At 42.0% G+C, this 16,933-nt stretch overlaps 1 protein-coding gene across 9 annotated transcripts in view; it reads left to right on the top strand.

Annotated features, from left to right (window-relative positions):
* Nucleotides 1-1,474: 1,474 nt before the first annotated feature.
* The window catches only part of cacna2d3 (calcium channel, voltage dependent, alpha2/delta subunit 3), a 35,556-nt gene continuing 20,097 nt past the window's right edge, over nucleotides 1,475-16,933 (top strand). For 2 of the 9 annotated variants that reach the window (XR_009790243.1, XR_009790242.1), the window contains exons 1-7: nucleotides 1,475-1,698; nucleotides 2,871-2,952; nucleotides 4,755-4,985; nucleotides 6,217-6,333; nucleotides 11,354-11,413; nucleotides 15,702-15,864; nucleotides 16,282-16,413. Coding sequence is in view for 5 of the 9 variants with exons in the window: in XM_061785782.1 (XP_061641766.1) it covers nucleotides 1,583-1,698; nucleotides 2,871-2,952; nucleotides 4,755-4,985; nucleotides 6,217-6,333; nucleotides 11,354-11,413; nucleotides 15,702-15,864; nucleotides 16,282-16,413 (901 nt within the window). In the remaining 4 variants the exon portion in view is untranslated. Of the gene's footprint in view, nucleotides 1,699-2,870; nucleotides 2,953-3,826; nucleotides 3,958-4,091; nucleotides 4,144-4,754; nucleotides 4,986-6,216; nucleotides 6,334-11,353; nucleotides 11,414-15,701; nucleotides 15,865-16,281; nucleotides 16,414-16,933 lie in introns of those variants that run through there. The other 7 variants (XR_009790241.1, XM_061785782.1, XM_061785778.1 and 4 more) reach the window with 5 other exon arrangements.

Raw genomic sequence — 16,933 nt, forward strand, 5'->3', positions numbered from 1 at the left:
AACTTGCTCAAGGACACCTTGGCAGCTCTGAGTTAAGGACTCCCTTCAGTTTCATGGCACAGAACTGCTTTATTGGACGCTTAATTAAAGCATCGGAGCAGTCAGCATTGTGAGGTCACAACGATCCAAGCGCCTTATCGCCACATTCCAGACAGTTCGGGGTTCCTCACAACTTTGATGTACGACGCAATTACTAAACTAATAAAAGCTTCAGGTTGAAACACGGCTGCTTGCGGTGGTGGTTGTGCTCAATGGTCATGTGCCCAAAAAAAAGATGAGCACTATTCATGCATAAATGAATGGGAATATGCACAGGTTTGCATCAACAACTCACACGTCTCATTCTTGGAATGAGTGAAGAAATGCACAACGAACCTGAGCGGAATTTGTTTGGGCTGTGTTGTTCTGCAAAGACATTTTCCAGTATGCAACCTCATTATCATCTCGGTATACTACCATGAATCCTCCCTCGGAAACGGTCGTGACACCACACTTAAATTCATAATCAAATATTAAGGCTCCGTTTGTTCGTCTATATTAAAACAGGCAGACTGCGGAGAGATTAGAAGATGCCTTGTCTATATTTTATATTTGTCTTCTTTTTTTTTCAATCAATAATATAATGTAACAATTTATAGACGAGAATAATATGTATCCATTCTTCCGTTTTCTATAACGCTTCTCATTTAGGTTGCGGGTGTGCTGAAGCCTATCAGGTGATTTGTGTGGGGTGCACCCTGGACTGGTCGCCAGTCAATTGCAGATCACATATACGGTAGATAACAAACATTCACGCTCACATTCACTTATATGGAAAATCTATAGTTGTAAGTGTGGTACAAGTACCACGAGTGGTCCGCAGGCTCCCTCTGGTGGTATACAAAAGAATCACTGCCTATGTACAGTTCAGTTGTATTTACCTTTTTAAGTTCAAAACTTTTGTGTTTTTAAACATTTATCTCGGCACAATTTTTATTGAACCTTTATGTGCCATACATTTTAATGTAATCATTATTAAAGTACAGTTTTTTTTTAATTATACTTAAAAGCATGGATGCTAATGTTCAAACTGCATGTTACAGTGGCTTACAATAATATTAAATACACAATAAAACAAAAAAAAAAACTCCTTTGACTTTACTTAATTTAAACATGTGCATCGGTTGCACTTGATTAAAATGTGCGAAACTAACATACACCATTTACTTTTTTTTTTTTTTTTTTAAAGGAAAGAAGGGGATGATTACGTCGGTTTACCACATTTTAATCATGGAGAGCCACGTATTTTAGTCTTTAGTGTATATATATATATATATATATATGTATAATTAAAATATGGAAAACTGTTTCATTGAATTCAGTTGGCTTTAAGTCTTAAAATGTTCGTTCAGTCTCTCTCTCTCTCTCTCTCTCTCTCTCTCTCTCTCTCCCCCCCCCCCCCCCCCCCCCCCTCCCCCACCCCCATGATGGCGAATGGCGGGGAGGAAGAAGTCTGCTGCCTGTCACAGAAGGATAACGGCAGCCCAAGCTGCAGGAGCAGTCCCCCTTCGCCGGTGCTGGAATCACTTTTTTGGGGCCGAACATGATGCTTCTTCGGCGCACCTGCGGCATCCTCAGCCTGCCGATGTGCATCTTGGCCGGCCTCAGCGTGCTGCTGTCGGAGGTGGCGGCGTCCCAGCAGGGGATCCCTCTGTCAGTGTGAGTGACAAGCCGTAGATGTGGACTTCAGGAGAACCAAAAATAATCATAATCATAATAATAAGAAGAAGAAGAAATATGCAGTATATATTGTGGAGGGATTTTCCGAGCATGCATCTAGTCGCATGACGTCTTTTAACAGTGCACACGGGCCGCATTTTTTGTTGTAATAAATAGTAATGGTGAAATAGAGATAATGAGGGAATTGGTAAATAAGCAGTTTCTCTTAATGTCGAGCAATATTTAAGCGCTGAAATGAATTGAAGAATGCATTCATTTAAAAAAAAAAAAAAGAACTTCGCCGTATTGGGAAGAAAATATTCTTTTATTCATGTTGCTTTTTCACTAATATTAGTAGCTAAACATTTCAACGGATTACTATTTTCTTTTCTTTTAAATTCCACACAGGTGGGGGGGGGGGGGGGGACGGGACGAAAATGAAAGCAGTATTTTTAAAATCTAATTAAGCAGTTGAAACAATTTCGTTTTGACGATTATTTCTCCACCCAGGAGGGAATTTTTAAAAAGTTGGGCCAATCGTAGAAAATCATATCAGACGACGATCGAATCATTTGAAATCAGTTTAACTGGTGTCATATAGTGAAAACGTGAATGGTGTGAGTTGAAGAAAAACAAACGTCAGACATTGAAAATGATGTACCAAGATGTAAATAATAATAATAATAATAATAATAATAATAATGTAAATCAAATGTTAAGTATGGAGCGGTGTCCATATTTTATTCTATTTTCTTTAGACAAAGACAGGTACATCATATATTTGTTATACTTTTATAAGGTTATATATTTGTTATATAGTTTCTTATAAGATGCATTCTCGCATGTATCATTGAATGAAATCGTGATTCTTCCTTTTTTTTTTTTTTTTTTATGCAGCTGGCTGCAGTTCCTCAAAAGTGAAAGCATATAACACCTATAACACTGTTCTCAAATTAACAGAACAGGTCGTGCATATTATATACATAACGGCAAGCTGCATGTGCCATAACGCTATTTTCGTGTAAAGGGTGGGCATATTGGCTGCAGGGGAAGTATTTGCAGCCAGGTGAAATGTACTTTTTTTAATACTTAGGCCTATGTTAATTTCCATTCATTTTGCAAGACGTTTTTCTACGTTATTCTGGTAACATTTTGCTTTCTTTCTGTCTCAGTGTAAAACTGTGGGCATCAGCGTTCGGTGGAGAGATTAAATCCATTTCTGCCAAATATTCCGGATCCCAGCTGCTGCAAAAGGTATTTACAGTATATGACTTGTCAGTATTTCTCGCCTTTGTGCGATGGTCACGCAGCGGCACAGTTGAACACTGCCATGCTGATTTCTACCTCTGATGCTCCCTGATATTTCTGTGTGTCCCGTGCACCCGACACGGCCCGTTAACCACGGCCTTGATTAACGTATCGCTCCCCTGAATTCCCCGGAGTCAAGAGCCTCAACCTCTTGTATTTGGATGTGACAGGGAGGCAGATTGAACAAGTGTGGGGTGGAGGAATTGGAGGCTGCTCGTGTGTCAATAAGCGCAATGAAGCCTTTCAACAAAGACGGGGCCCGTGCGGTAGATGTAATAACGACTTCTGACCACTTGTGAGCACTAAGTAACTGGTGATGAGTGTCAATCTGGATTTTAGGATGCATGTGAGATGAGTTGACGGCTGGATACATTTGAAAAGACTTGTGTGAATGTTGAAGGAATTATGAACATTGTCATCAAAGTAACAGCGTCATCTGACCGCCCTTAAAAACATATTTGTTTAGGAAAGCATTGTTGTAAAACGGGATTTTTAAAATTAGTTTCCCCTGTATTAACTGTATGTTTGTGACTGTTCTTTTTCTGATATGTATGTTCATCACGCCAGGCACTTTAGTCCTCTCTGTGCTAATTTATTTTGTAACTAGCTTGTATGAGTACTAATGAAGAGACATTAGGTTGCGTCAACATTTTGAAGCGTACGATTCTTTGTGACACTTAACAAATGATACACTTTTTAAATAATAATGCCAACAACAACTGGCTGCTTGTCAGCAAACGAAACACGCATTCATACTACAAGTCCCAGAATGCACTGTACAGTCGCTTTAGCCCGCCCCCTTTTTCTTGATAGACGTCGTCGTCGTTAACGGTGACTTATTCCGTTTAAATCATGATTAAGAGGTGATTTCATGGCATAAAATGTTGTACTTGCCGGTTTAAAGCACCTTTATTGGTATAATTGTTCGTCAAAAATGCTTTCTTCACACAGGTTTGTAATTTGTGCTCATGTTTTCTGAGCTAGCATATTACTAGTTGCTAGCCAATGAGGTAACTTCTGCTAAGTTTACACAGTACAGTAAAGATTTTGGTTTGTTGGTTTTATTTTGTTTTGTTTGACTAAAGTGGAGAGCTTCAATGTAAGAGCAAACCCCCCAACCGTGCGATTCTTGTCAAGGTGTGTGCCGTGGGTTATATTAATTACCTAAAACTGGTGCATAAGGTTTATGAAAATTGTAAATTATTTTGCGACAGTTATTGTACACATTAGTTTACAATGGAAGATACAAATGTAACATTTACTCCATTTAATTTAGTTTTGTGTAGGTGAAAAAAAATATTGTACAAAATATTTTGTGGTTTAAAACTCTTTTTCTTAAACACCTCATGCCAAGTTTGCTTATTTTATTTTTATTTTATTTATTTTATTGCCATCTTATTTTAACTATCAGTCGTCTTAAATTCGACAAATATGACAATTTAGTTGTTGTACTGGGTGTGTTTTATTCATCTGGGTGTGTTTTATTCATCTACGTAATGTTGAAATGTGTCTGATATTTTACTCAGCTTTCATTTGAGGAACAAGATGTCTAAAAAACAGAGCCATTATGAATTGAAAATACAGTTAGTATAATTGTCCACAGAGAAAGTGCAATTTCAGTATTAGCACAGGGGTTTCTAAAGCATCATGATGTCCTGATTTGACTTCTGGTCTGTCCAAATATTCATACATTCACCTCCATTTTCCATGTCACCAGTAATCCCCTGCTTTCTAACTCATTCTTTTAGGAACTGTGGGCTATCACAGCGCCACGTCGAGGGAGCAACTCCAGCTCAGAGGTCGCCTCCTCCTCGGCCAAAGGCAGCGGCAGGATAAATTCTCGCATCTCTGCTGCATGTCCCGGAGGGTGGGAAGAAGGTGGAACAACCAGAGTGAATCCACGTAGATATGGCGAGAGCATACAGACAGCATTTAGAAAGCGACTCCAGGCTCAAAACCAGGGACCACCTTGCCCTGAGGTGAGGAGACACTTAAGCGAACAAATATGCAGTTGGAAGAATATTTAAGGAACATATAGTGATGTGCCCTGCAGATTTTTCCTTTCTTTTGTGTGGATGTAAGCACTTTGCCTGCGCTCCTGCTCATGGAGGCGTGACTGGAGCCAGTCAACGCAAAGCAGCAAGCTGTGAGGAAAGTGAAAGGGTCGTTAGGTGCTGGTCATTAAGGCTGATCATTAGATGCTTCTATGGCGAAGTACATGCCTTCACTAAGACCTCAGAAAAGGGCGAAACACAGTGGGCTGCCCCAGCTGCTGGGGCTCACTTCTGCACTTGCCATTGTTTTGATCAATAATCATGATCAGTGCTGATTGTTGATGGATGGCACTTAATCTCATCTGGGTGATGGGAGGAGGTGGGGCTGTGTGTGTGTGTGTGAAGGGGGGGGGGGGTACACTGGGTGCTGAGGCGAGGAGGACAGGCGTGAAATGAACTGTTCTGCTCCACTGCGAGCCCGCACTCCTCCTTTCAGTAGGTAATTTGTCGCCTCATGTACTAGTGTGTGTGTTTTTGTGCATGTAATCCGCAGTGTTTGAATGAACTACAAGAAGCTGCGGCTGTGTTTATCTTTTGATAGAATTATTGGAGGTGTGTGTTTGTGGCTGTCAGGTGAGAGATTATGTAATCTTATATTCCTCTCAGCTGTAGAGAGCCTTCTGTATCAGGGGAGGTTCAGTGCATCCGGCAGAATCAGCATTATTTAGGCTGTAGTTCATTACCCAGAATCAGCCTAGCTTGACACGTTATTATCTTTCTCCTCTGCCCTGACTCATTTCAATTTCACTCTTACCATGCGTAGCCTTTTGAACGCAGCCCCTTCTCTCCCCGGCCACCCAACTTGGCCGTCTCCATCCAATCAGACAGAAGGAAGCAGCGTGTGAAGCCAATGACTGCAAACAGATAAAGACCATCAATCATCTTGTGTCGCACTGTGGCTCTTATCAGCCATTCATCTGAGACTGGCTTCCTACATGTAGTCAACAAGCATGTGGAGGACTTTAATCCTTGCTTAAGAATTTCCTAGGATGCAGCTGTGACACAGAAAGCAATAACATGTTGTGGATAAATAAATGTTATTCGTATTATATTTCTTGACTGTCCTAATTGGTCAGATGTTTAACTAGATTAAACTTGTGGATCAGAGTGGTCCTAAAGAGAGCTTTAACAATTGCTTCTGCTTATTTGTTTTCAGAAATACAAACCACCAGAAAAATCAGTCAGAGTGGAAGAAATCGATGGTGTGAAATTGGTGAAAAACCTGGCAGTGAAGATGGAGGAAATGTTCCGTAAAAAGGCAGAAGCCACAAGGGTAAGTAGAGTTATTCCAGGAAAACACAAAAAGTTTTTCTTTAAATGGAAATGCTGTGCCTCACTGAGTTGCTACATGCATGAAACACTTTAACAGATAAACGCCTCTTTGCAAATAGACCACATTTTTTTCTCCCTCAGGAATATATATAAAATAGGTGGTTTCACTAGGGAAGCATCTTTAAATCCTCTCTCTGTCGTAATCCTTTCTTAAACATCGCTTTATTGCTTTTATTTCCTTCCCATTCTTAAGGGCAGTGATTCCCAGCTAGTGTGCCATGAGAGATAATCAGGGTAGCCTCAGGAAATGATCCAATTTCATTTCATTTGTCTGAAAATTATGATTATATTCTGTTAGTGATGTGCCCTTTTTCCCCTCCTTGAGTCGTCACCTTATCGTAGTGGAGGGGTTTGTGTGTCCCCGTGATCCTAGGGGCTAAGTTGTGTGGAGATTTAAGCCGCTGGCAGGGTCACCCATGGCAAACAGGTCCTAGGTGAGGGGCCTGGCAAAGCACGACTAAAAGACCCCCCCCATGATGAGTAAATTGATGGAATCGGGTTTTCCCTTGCCTGGACCAGCTCTACACCCTCGGCAGGGTCCTCAAGGGTGCATGGGAGTTCGCCCAACCAGTCTACATGTGTTGTGTGGACTAGGAGAAAGCGTTCAACCGTGTCCCTTGGGGTGTCCTGTGGGGGTACTCCGGGAGTATGGGGTACCGAACCCCCTTATACGGGATGCTCGGTCCCTGTACGACCGGTGTCAAGAGTTTGGTCAGCATTGCCGGCAGTAAGTCGGATTCGTTTCTGGTGAGGGTAGGACTCCGCCAAGACTGGCCTTTCTCACCGATTCGGTTCATAAGTTTTATGGACCGAACTTTTGGTGGCCTCAGTGTTGCATCTCTGCTTTTTGGAGATGATGTTGTTTTGTTGGCTTTCTATAAGCCGTGATCTCCAGCTCTCACTGGAGCAGTTCGCAGCCGTGTGCGAAGCGGTTGGGATGAAATCAGCACCTCCAAATCTGAGACCAAGGTCCTCAGTCAGAAAAGGGTGGTATGCCCTCTCCGGGTCGGGGATGAGCTCCTGCCCCAAGTGGAGGAGTTTAAGTATCTTGGGGTCTTGTTCACGAGTGAGGGGAGAATGGAACGTGAGATTGACAGGCGGATCGATGCAGTGTCTGCAGTGATGCAGACTTTGTATCGGTCCGTTGTGGTGAAGAAGGAGCCAAGCCGATCCAGTCGATCTACGTTCCTACCCTCACCTATGGTGACGAGCTGTGGGTCGTGACTGAAAGAACAGTATCCCCGATACATAGGCCGAAATGAGTTTCCTCCGCGGGGTGTCCGGGCTCTCCCTTAGAGATAGGGTGAGAAGCTCAGTCATCCGGGAGGGGCTCAGAGTAGAGCCACTACTCCTCCACATTGAGAGGAGCCAGATGAGGTGGCTCGGGCATCTGGTTAGGATGCCTCCTCGACGCCTCCGTTGTGAGGTGTTCGGGCACGTCCCACCGGGAGGAGGCCCCGGGGACGACCCACGGCACTCTGGAGAGATTATGTCTCCCGGCTGGCCTGGGAATGCCTCGGGGTCTCCCCGGAAGAGCTGGATGAAGTGGTTGGGGAGGGGGAAGTACTAGGCTTCCCTGCTAAAGCTACTGCCCCCACACCTGACCTCGGATCAACGGAAGAAATTGAATGGATGGATGGATGAAAATTATGATTTAATGAATTACAAATATATCTTTGTTCATCTATCTATGCTAGCAACGTATAGTGACAGGCAGAACAATGAAATGCTTTTCTTTTAGATAGCAGAAGGTACAATAAACCCATCTATGTTCTCCATTGAACAGGCCCTGATTTCACACCAACTACATTTGTGAGTAAATTGAGACAAGATCATCTTTATTTCAGTGTTCATACTTTTTGTGACATTTTTGTTTGGTGGTGTGCTGTTCTTATGTAAAATGGAGGCCTTGTTCAATAAAGGTTGGGAAACACTACATAGTGTCCCCAAGTAGTACACAAAGCTGGAAGTCATTTTTTCCTTTTTAGACAAACCATCCCAGAACTGGGTTGTGGGGTGGAATCACTTAATTACAGCCCCAATTCCAATGAAGTTGGAACATTGTGTTAAACGTGTTAAAACGTCCCAACTTCATTGGAATTGGGGTTGTAAATGTAGGAAAACAAAATACAAATCAACATGGTCTTATAGCCATGCAGCAAGTGCAAACGTAAATTTTGCTGTGCAGCTCCCATCCAAATCAATGTAATGCTTGTACCTGATAAAACTGCCTCAATTGGATTGCTTACTACATTGGAGCGGTAAATCTTCCATTCCATTCCTATTGTTGCACGAAATTAACTATTCTCAATGTGTCTCGCTCCACCCTTACACAAGCATGAAGGCTTCTGAAGTACCAGTACTGTAAACACATAGTCCTGTCTACAGTTTTGTAAATAAACTCCTCTGGGCATTGTTTGAGAAAATGCAGTCTTATCACTTATTTCACTACATGATGAGTGATTCAAAATTGAAAAAGTAGATTGATGTTCTGTGTTCACGTTATCAGTGGCCTGAGCTGCAGCAGCCTGTCTGCAACCTCTGCAGAGACGCTTCTTAAGAGGCTGCTGGGACATGATAACGTCTATCTCAGGCTGCCTGTGGCACAATTCCTCCTGTAAATTACACTGAGCAGGTGGCTTCATTTGGTGAACATGGTTCTCTGGGATGTGTGTACGTATGGGAGTTATTACTGAAAACTGAAATGATCCCAACCAACATTTTGCTAATTATGATCAAATGGATGCTGTAGTTTGTAAATTCAATCGAGAGGTAATGAGAATAGTAAAAGTCCTGTCAAATCAATTGTTTATAATTTGGTGGCTTTACACCAACCGCTGACATGTAGGATTTCCCAATGAGGTCAATTGAATGCATGCAGCAAGCCTCAATTGTGTTAATATAGCAGTTATTTTGACACATGTGATGGATGTTAATTACCTGCTTGCTGCATTTTCCTGAAAACACAGAGCCAAGCACATTTGTCCAGGGGAGTTATTATCGAGGTGACTGCTGCTTGGTGCGCTGTGTGAAATCCTGGAGCCACCTACCCCCATCAATCACTGCACAGAGCTTCTCCGCTCCTGTGGGCCACTTTTTTCATACAAAGGGATAAACTGGTAAAAATTGGCAATCATATATTACCGGACACCAGAGTGGCAAAGTGAAGTGCAAACACCAACTTTGGAGAACCCTCCGGCCGCCCAGAAGAAGCCAATTTAACAACACAACTGTTTTTGTGCTTTCAAAATATAAGCAATCAATTAATGGATTAATAGTTTTTGTTTAAAAGATCATTTTTATTTAGGGTCAAAAGAAATAGTAAACTTGTCGACAAGTCCGCTTAACTACTGAAGCTTAAAGTTGACTAATCGCTGATCAATTGTTTTTGGCATCTTCTAATCGGCCAATTTACAGAGGACGTTTGACCCGTTTGCTGGTGTTGCCAGACTATAACGATTTGTTTAGCAGTTACCAACAAGGCAACACAGTCTGCACAAAAATAAGCTGGTTGTGGATTGGAATAGCGGTTAGCCTCGCTAGCTTCGGCTATTCCGATCGCCGCTAGTCTTAAAGTATTGATACCATCGGGACCATGGGACTGGCGGCTAAGAATGAGGGCGGGGGCGTGAAATGAAGCTCCATCTTAGTCGCCAAGAATGTTATTTCCAATAATGCGCAGGCAACAACTGTCATCCTAAAAACTTTATTTTTATCACAACACGCATCAACATCACAACATCTGTCACTTTACAACACTGTGTCATAACACTTGTCACAGTACGGCGTACGGCTAGCGTGTAGAAATATTTCACCCAAAATTAGACCCGTAGCACGGTCACTTGGAAGATATGCAAGTCTATATTTTTTGGAGCATGGCTACGATGTCCCGTCCTACAAACTGTTCCACTATGCTGTGGAACACAAGATGAGACCGCCCATCTCGTTGAAGATTAAAAACGTGCAGGGCTCCCACTAATTACAACAACTACCTTCAGCATAATGATGAGTTGTAGTTTTAATCATTGGCTTTTATTTGTTTCTATGCTGGTCCGTTCAAATGTCTTTACTTGAAACTGGTCGGTGGCGCAGAAAAGGTTGGGGCCTGCTGTACTGCGCAAATATCAATGACGTCATCAATTAACCGACTGACTCTCACGTTGTAGTCGACTTATCAATTGATAAAATGGTTGCTACTGTTTGCAGCCAAGTAGTGCACCTCAGTCGCTTCAAAACAAGACTAATCAATATTAAATTCTACAGAAACAACAAAAATCTTATCCATCCATGCATCCATTTTCTGAGCCGCGTATCCTCACAAGGGTCGCGGGCGTGCTGTAGCCTATCCCAGCTGTCATCGGGCAGGAGGCGGGGTACACCCTGAACTGGTTGCCAGCCAATCGCAGGGCACATACAAACAAACAACCATTCTCACTCACATTCAATTTAGAGTGTTCAATTAACCTACCATGCATGTTTTTGGGATGTGGGAGGAAACCGGAGTGCCCGGAGAAAACCCACACAGGCACGCAAACGCCACACAGGCGGGGCCAGGGATTGAACCCTGGTCCTCAGAACTGTGAGGCTGACGCTCTAACCAGTCGGCCACCGTGCCGCCAACCAAAATCTTAATCATCGGTTAATCAATTATTATGCCCTTAGTGCATTTTTTTCCAGATAGAGGCACGCTTCCGCTTTTCAATCCAAGCAGTTATTGGAGTCAAAGGTGCTTTTAGACACATTGATGTGGAAATGATGTGGTATTTCTGGATGAATACAGCCATGTCCGATCAGATTGCTTGAATGCCATTTCTTATACAGCTTTGATTCAACAATGATATTAACCAGCATTATAGTCATTGTTATTTTGACTCAAAGAAAAAAAAATGTCAGCAATCAGGCACACTTTTCAGAACTATTTTCATTTCTAGTCTTCACACAAGGTATTCTTCTCTGTGCAGAGGCTGGTGGAGGCTGCAGAAGAGGCACATCATCAACACAAAGATAATCCAGACCTAGAGGTGAGACTTTTTCCACACAAAATGAAAACGTTTAAAAAAAAAAGGGGGGGGAAAAATAAAGGGAGGGAATTATTAGCTGCGGCACGGCGGGCGACTGGTTAGCACATCTGCTTCACACTTCGGAGGACCCAGGTTCAAATCCAGGCTCGCCTGTGTGGCGTTTGCATGTATTCCCCGTGCCAGCGGGAGTTTTCTCTAGGTACTCCCACATCCCAAAAACATGCATGGTAGGTTAATTGAAGGCTCTAAATTGCCCATAGGTGTGAATGGTTGTTTTTTTTATATGTGCCCTGCGATTGGCTGGTGACCAGTTCAGGGTGTACCCCACCACTCGCCCGAAGATAGCTGGGATAGGCTCCAGCACGCCCGCGACCCTAGTGAGGATGAGCAGTACGGAAAATGGATGAATGAATTATTAGCATGGAGTGATTGAGAATAAGAATCATTTGGCCATGAGGTGGATTAGAGGAGATGACAAAGTAATGGAGGCTATAAGTCTTTAATTGAGTTGGCATTGTCCTTGGATGTCAGCATTGATACATAATGCATCCTTGTTGAAGGCTGCAGTTCCATGATGTCACAACTCATCATTTACGGATTCAAGGAAGAGAAAGTTTCATGCCTGTAGAAGATCTAAAGCTGATGGCGATTCAAATTGCCAGTGCACCAGTTAGCGGGCAGAATCAGACGCTTTACATTTTTTCTTTATTTTAGGCCATAGGATTTATACAGTTGATTGTGTTTGGGGTTATTATAGCGGCTCCCAATGCGGAATTTCAAGCTGCATTGAGCTTCCTTAGTCTCTGCAGAGGGAATGCAGTATTTTTGTCGTTTATTAGACCCCCGCCTCTCTCTCTTTCTCTCTCGCCCTCCCCATCTCCTCCTCTCTGTTCAAAGGACAAAGATAAATGAAACTCTTTTTCGAGAGTTTTTTTTCATGTACATGCCTCCAGATTGGAAACCCACTCGAGCAACAAAACACTGAAATAACCGCAGTACTTTAAATTTAATAGAACCGTTTACAACATTTGAATATGTTTCAATTGCCTTGTTCCGTCTTGCCTCTGTGCTTTTCTCACAGCCCGAACAAGACATGCAGCTCTCACATTTACACATCCCTCATTGAATTAAATATCACCACGGTATAAGTGCTTGATATATAGAAGGAACATTTTTCAATTGACAATGAATTATCAACCTTACCATGTTAAATGTATCTGTCACAACATTGGTACATCTACACAATCCAATAAGATCCAAATACAATACAGTAGATAACAACAAGTCTTTTTTTTTATAAAGGTGATAATGCTCAACTTAGTTGACACTGCAACAAGGTATTAATCAATTAATTCCCAATATTTTAATGAATGTGGTTGGCACTGCATCAGACTGAAAACTTCAAGAGTTCAAATTACTGGATGCAGCTGTCAGTGGAGTGAAGTTCTACACCACCACAAGGTATAACAAACCACAATACTAAATATTATTAACTTAATCCAACATTATTTCTTAAAATAAAGGTAGAATTCCTGATGCAGCTTTGGTATTTGATCTCATTAGATGGTGCAAGTGTGGTATATTATTAATTTTCCTATTATGTTTATATTGTGGGCCGTTTTGCTTTTTTTTTTCAATAGTTCTTGATCATTTTTAGTGAGTGTAGGAATTGAAAATATTGTTAGAAACAAACCTAATAAAGGTACAAAGCATGTGAATGATGGTGTGCTTTATTTTAAAGGACAAAAAAACAATAACAATACAATATCAATGTGCGTTAATGATGTGATGTCGTGACATTACTCCTTGTGGCATCATTTGGACATCCTCGCCTGACACTGCACATTTTTCATGGCCCATTTCACTGACCGTGGTGCGATAAGAGGGCCTTCTTATCTCTGCTGCTGCAAGTCAGGACACTCGAGATTTTTGCATTGACCCCGAGAGGATTCACCAGTTCAAGGGAGCACACATCAGGGTTGATGTCTCATCGTTTGTTTTCAGTGCTGCATCAGCAGGTTTATTAACATAATTTGTGCTTCCTATTCCTTAAAAAAACTTGGCTCTTTAAACAAGCTCACATTGATGTTTGGTAAAAGTATTTCTAGAAAATAGGTTAGGGTGCCCGAGGTGACCATGATAGCCCCCAAGGACCACATTCGTCACCTACTGGCCTGTTCTCAAATAGCTCACTAGATTTGATAGGAATGTTGTTGGAGTGATCAACTGAAAATGTAAACACTTGCATTTTGCAGACACATTTGCATATTGAGGATTACCATGACCTGGATGACTAAGAATATACACAATAAACAGTATTTTCTATTAATATTGTGACGGTAAATTGAAAATGACTTCTGCAATGATGTTATTAGGCTAACTATATTGATATTTATGTGTTTCCTAACTTGTTAAATCATTGTTAATAATAATGATTGTGATAACTCATTTACGTGATCAGTGTTCTCACATAGATAAATATAATTAATTTATAATAATATATAATTAAAGGTCATTGTAGTATTTGTTTTTTATTTTATTTGAGAAGTGTGTATTAAACTGGCCCCTTGGCAATAATCAGTACCCAAGAAGTAGCTCTCAATTTTTAAAGGTTGGTGACCCCTGCTTAAGATTAGAATGTTTTTAAACATACGTCACACACAACCCGTGCTAAAGTTCGCATTTATTACCAAACATCTAAGTAGATTTAATAGGCAGCTTCACATGTCACATTTTTTTTAAATTAAATGTTTCACATTTTAAAATCCAGATTTTACTTAATGAGATCCAAGCCTCTTTTTGTGTTACTGAAATATAAATAATTTATCATCATGCAATAATACAGTACTAGAAATCATAATATGAGATTATTATGTTTTGATAGTGTTTGAATGATATGGATCTGTGTTGCTGTGTCTATGGAGAGAAGAATTAAACCTTCAGTGTAGCCAGACTTTGCAGCTTGGTTCTGCAACAAGGCCTAACATGCTGACCTGGAGGGCAGCTCTCTGCAATAAGGCCTACAGCGGACTCCAGTGGTGTAAAAGTCAGTGTAGCATAGCTGCAGTGTCCCATGGCCTGCTATACAGTCATAACCCTCACGCTTAACAGGCCTCTGTACAGCAGCTCTGCTGAGGATGCACTATTCCTCTGCAGAAAGCTCCCTCCCTCCCCACTGCAGCTTGTCAGAGAGCCGCTCAGGCGTGGTATGAGCTGTCATGAGCTCGAGCTGCTTGATGACGATGCCCACATAGCCTCCCCCCTGAGTGTGAAGCCTAAACTCCATCACCCATCTTTTCCTCCCTTCACGCTCTCATACTGGCTCTGTGCAGGAGGCCACAAAGAGGCCACTCAGGTAGGAAGAGGTAGTCTGTCTTCTGAAGTAGCAGCCACTGAAGGACAGGACTGACTAACTGTTTCCCTTTAGGGAAGCAAGACCTGTCACTGGTTGTCATATTTCTATTTTCAGCGCCATGTTAGGACTAGAATTACATTACAAAATGAATTACTGCCCTCCTACATACATACATACATACTGATTATAAGGGATTAGGTGTGTCTAAATTCACGTGCCTGATTTTAAGACTATTGTAATTTAAGAGATCCATCAAATGCAACCTATAATTGTGGCCTTTTTTTTTGGTCTTTCGTTTATCATTGCTTATATCGTTGCAGTTTTTCACGTAAGATTTTTTTCTTCCTGAAAATTATTTATACATTGAGGCGCAAATGTACGTATAAGAGGTTTTTACTAATTTAAACATCCACCCATTTTCTATACCAATTGTCCTCATTAGAATCGTTGCTGGTTCAGTCAGCTGGAGTCTACCCAGCTGACTTCGGACAGGAGGCGTGGTACCTAGAGACGAGGTCTCTAGGCAAACACCCATTCACACTTCAGAGCAATTTAGAGTCTTCAGTTAACCAGGAATGTAGAAGTAAGCCGGAGTACCTGGAGAAAACCCTTACAAACATAGAGAAAAATAACAAACTTCACATAAGAGGGCCTAAGCTGAGGTTCGAAAATAGAACCTCCCAACTGTGAGGCAGATGAGGTAACCACTACAGCTCTGTGCTTTCTTCATTTTAACATCTAACACCAAAGTACATTTATGTCAATTTTGTAATACCTTAAAAATGTGACCTGATGTCAGAATACTTAAGATACAATCATCAAAGTGAACAAGATGTGATGAACTATTGTTCATGGCTGCACTTTTGTAGTTTTCAGAAATGTTGATCGCACCTGAAGTGTGTGTAACATTCCTGTTTCCAAACTTGTCTTCAGTACGAGTACTTCAACGCTGTGTTGATCAACGAAGTGGACAACGAGGGCAACAACGTGGAGCTGGGTGGAGAGTTCGTCCTGGAGCCAAATGACCACTTCAACAATCTGTCAGTCAACCTCAGCCTCAGCGTAGTGCAGGTGCCCACCAACATGTATAATAAAGGTGAGACAAAAGGAAGCTCTGGGAGTTTTACCTTGAGCTGATGAAATGAGGGGAGGAAATAAGTGGTTCATGTGAAAAATGCCTGAGGCTATCTCAGGCTAATGACAAGGGGATCAAAACAAAGTCGGGAGTATAAAGAGAAGCGTAACTCCTTAGCTGCTTTTGTTGGGCTGTAATGGACTTCTCGTAAGTCTTGTTTTCACTGCACAAAGGGAGGCTGCTGCCAGCTTGTCCAAAGGAGGAGAAGAGGCCATGATTTAGTCAAAGGCATTGTGTGGCCTCAAAGGGGGTCAATAAAGGGCCAGGTCAAGAGTGCACTTGGTTCTGTGAGCAGGATGTTTAGTTTCATTACTATTTCATTTACATGTCTCTTTTTCTCACTTCTTTGTGTCCCTCATCGCATCCTCGTGTCCTCAGATCCGGACATAGTGAACGGGGTCTACTGGTCTGAATCCCTGAACAAAGTGTTTGTGGACAATTTTGAGCGTGATCCCACACTCATATGGCAGTACTTTGGGAGTGCAAAGGGTTTCTTCAGGCAGTACCCTGGTGAGTGAGTGGTGTGTGTGCATGTGCGTGTGTGTGTTTTGTTTGGTGTGGGAGGGTCTCAAGGGAGCCATCAGCCTTCAGTGCAAGAGACGAATCAGAACAAATGACATCAAATGGCTAAAAGGGTAATTTGGCTAATGTTGTAATTTTACAGACCATCAGAGAGGGTGCGCGCATACTGAGTGTAATTAATTATCATTTGCCATTGAGGGTCTGCAGGCACACTGAGAGGCGGTGGGCTGCCAGATCCAAAGTTATCAGACCTCAATGAAGTGAAACGTGGTTCACAGCAGCATAGGCTCAGAACAATACAGACACAGTAATAATGTAATACAGAAAGTCACTGATGGTGTAGTGGTACACTCGCCTGACTTTGGTGCGGGCAGCGTGGGTTCAGTTCCCACTCAGTGACGGTGTGAATGTGAGCGCGAATGGTTGTCCGTGTCTACATGTGCCCTGTGACTGACTGGCGACCAGTTCAGGGTGTAGTCTGCCTTTTGCCCGAAGTCAGCTGGGATAG

This window comes from Phyllopteryx taeniolatus, chromosome 9 (genome assembly GCF_024500385.1).
Source record: "Phyllopteryx taeniolatus isolate TA_2022b chromosome 9, UOR_Ptae_1.2, whole genome shotgun sequence".
NCBI classification, from domain to species: Eukaryota; Metazoa; Chordata; class Actinopteri; order Syngnathiformes; family Syngnathidae; genus Phyllopteryx; species Phyllopteryx taeniolatus.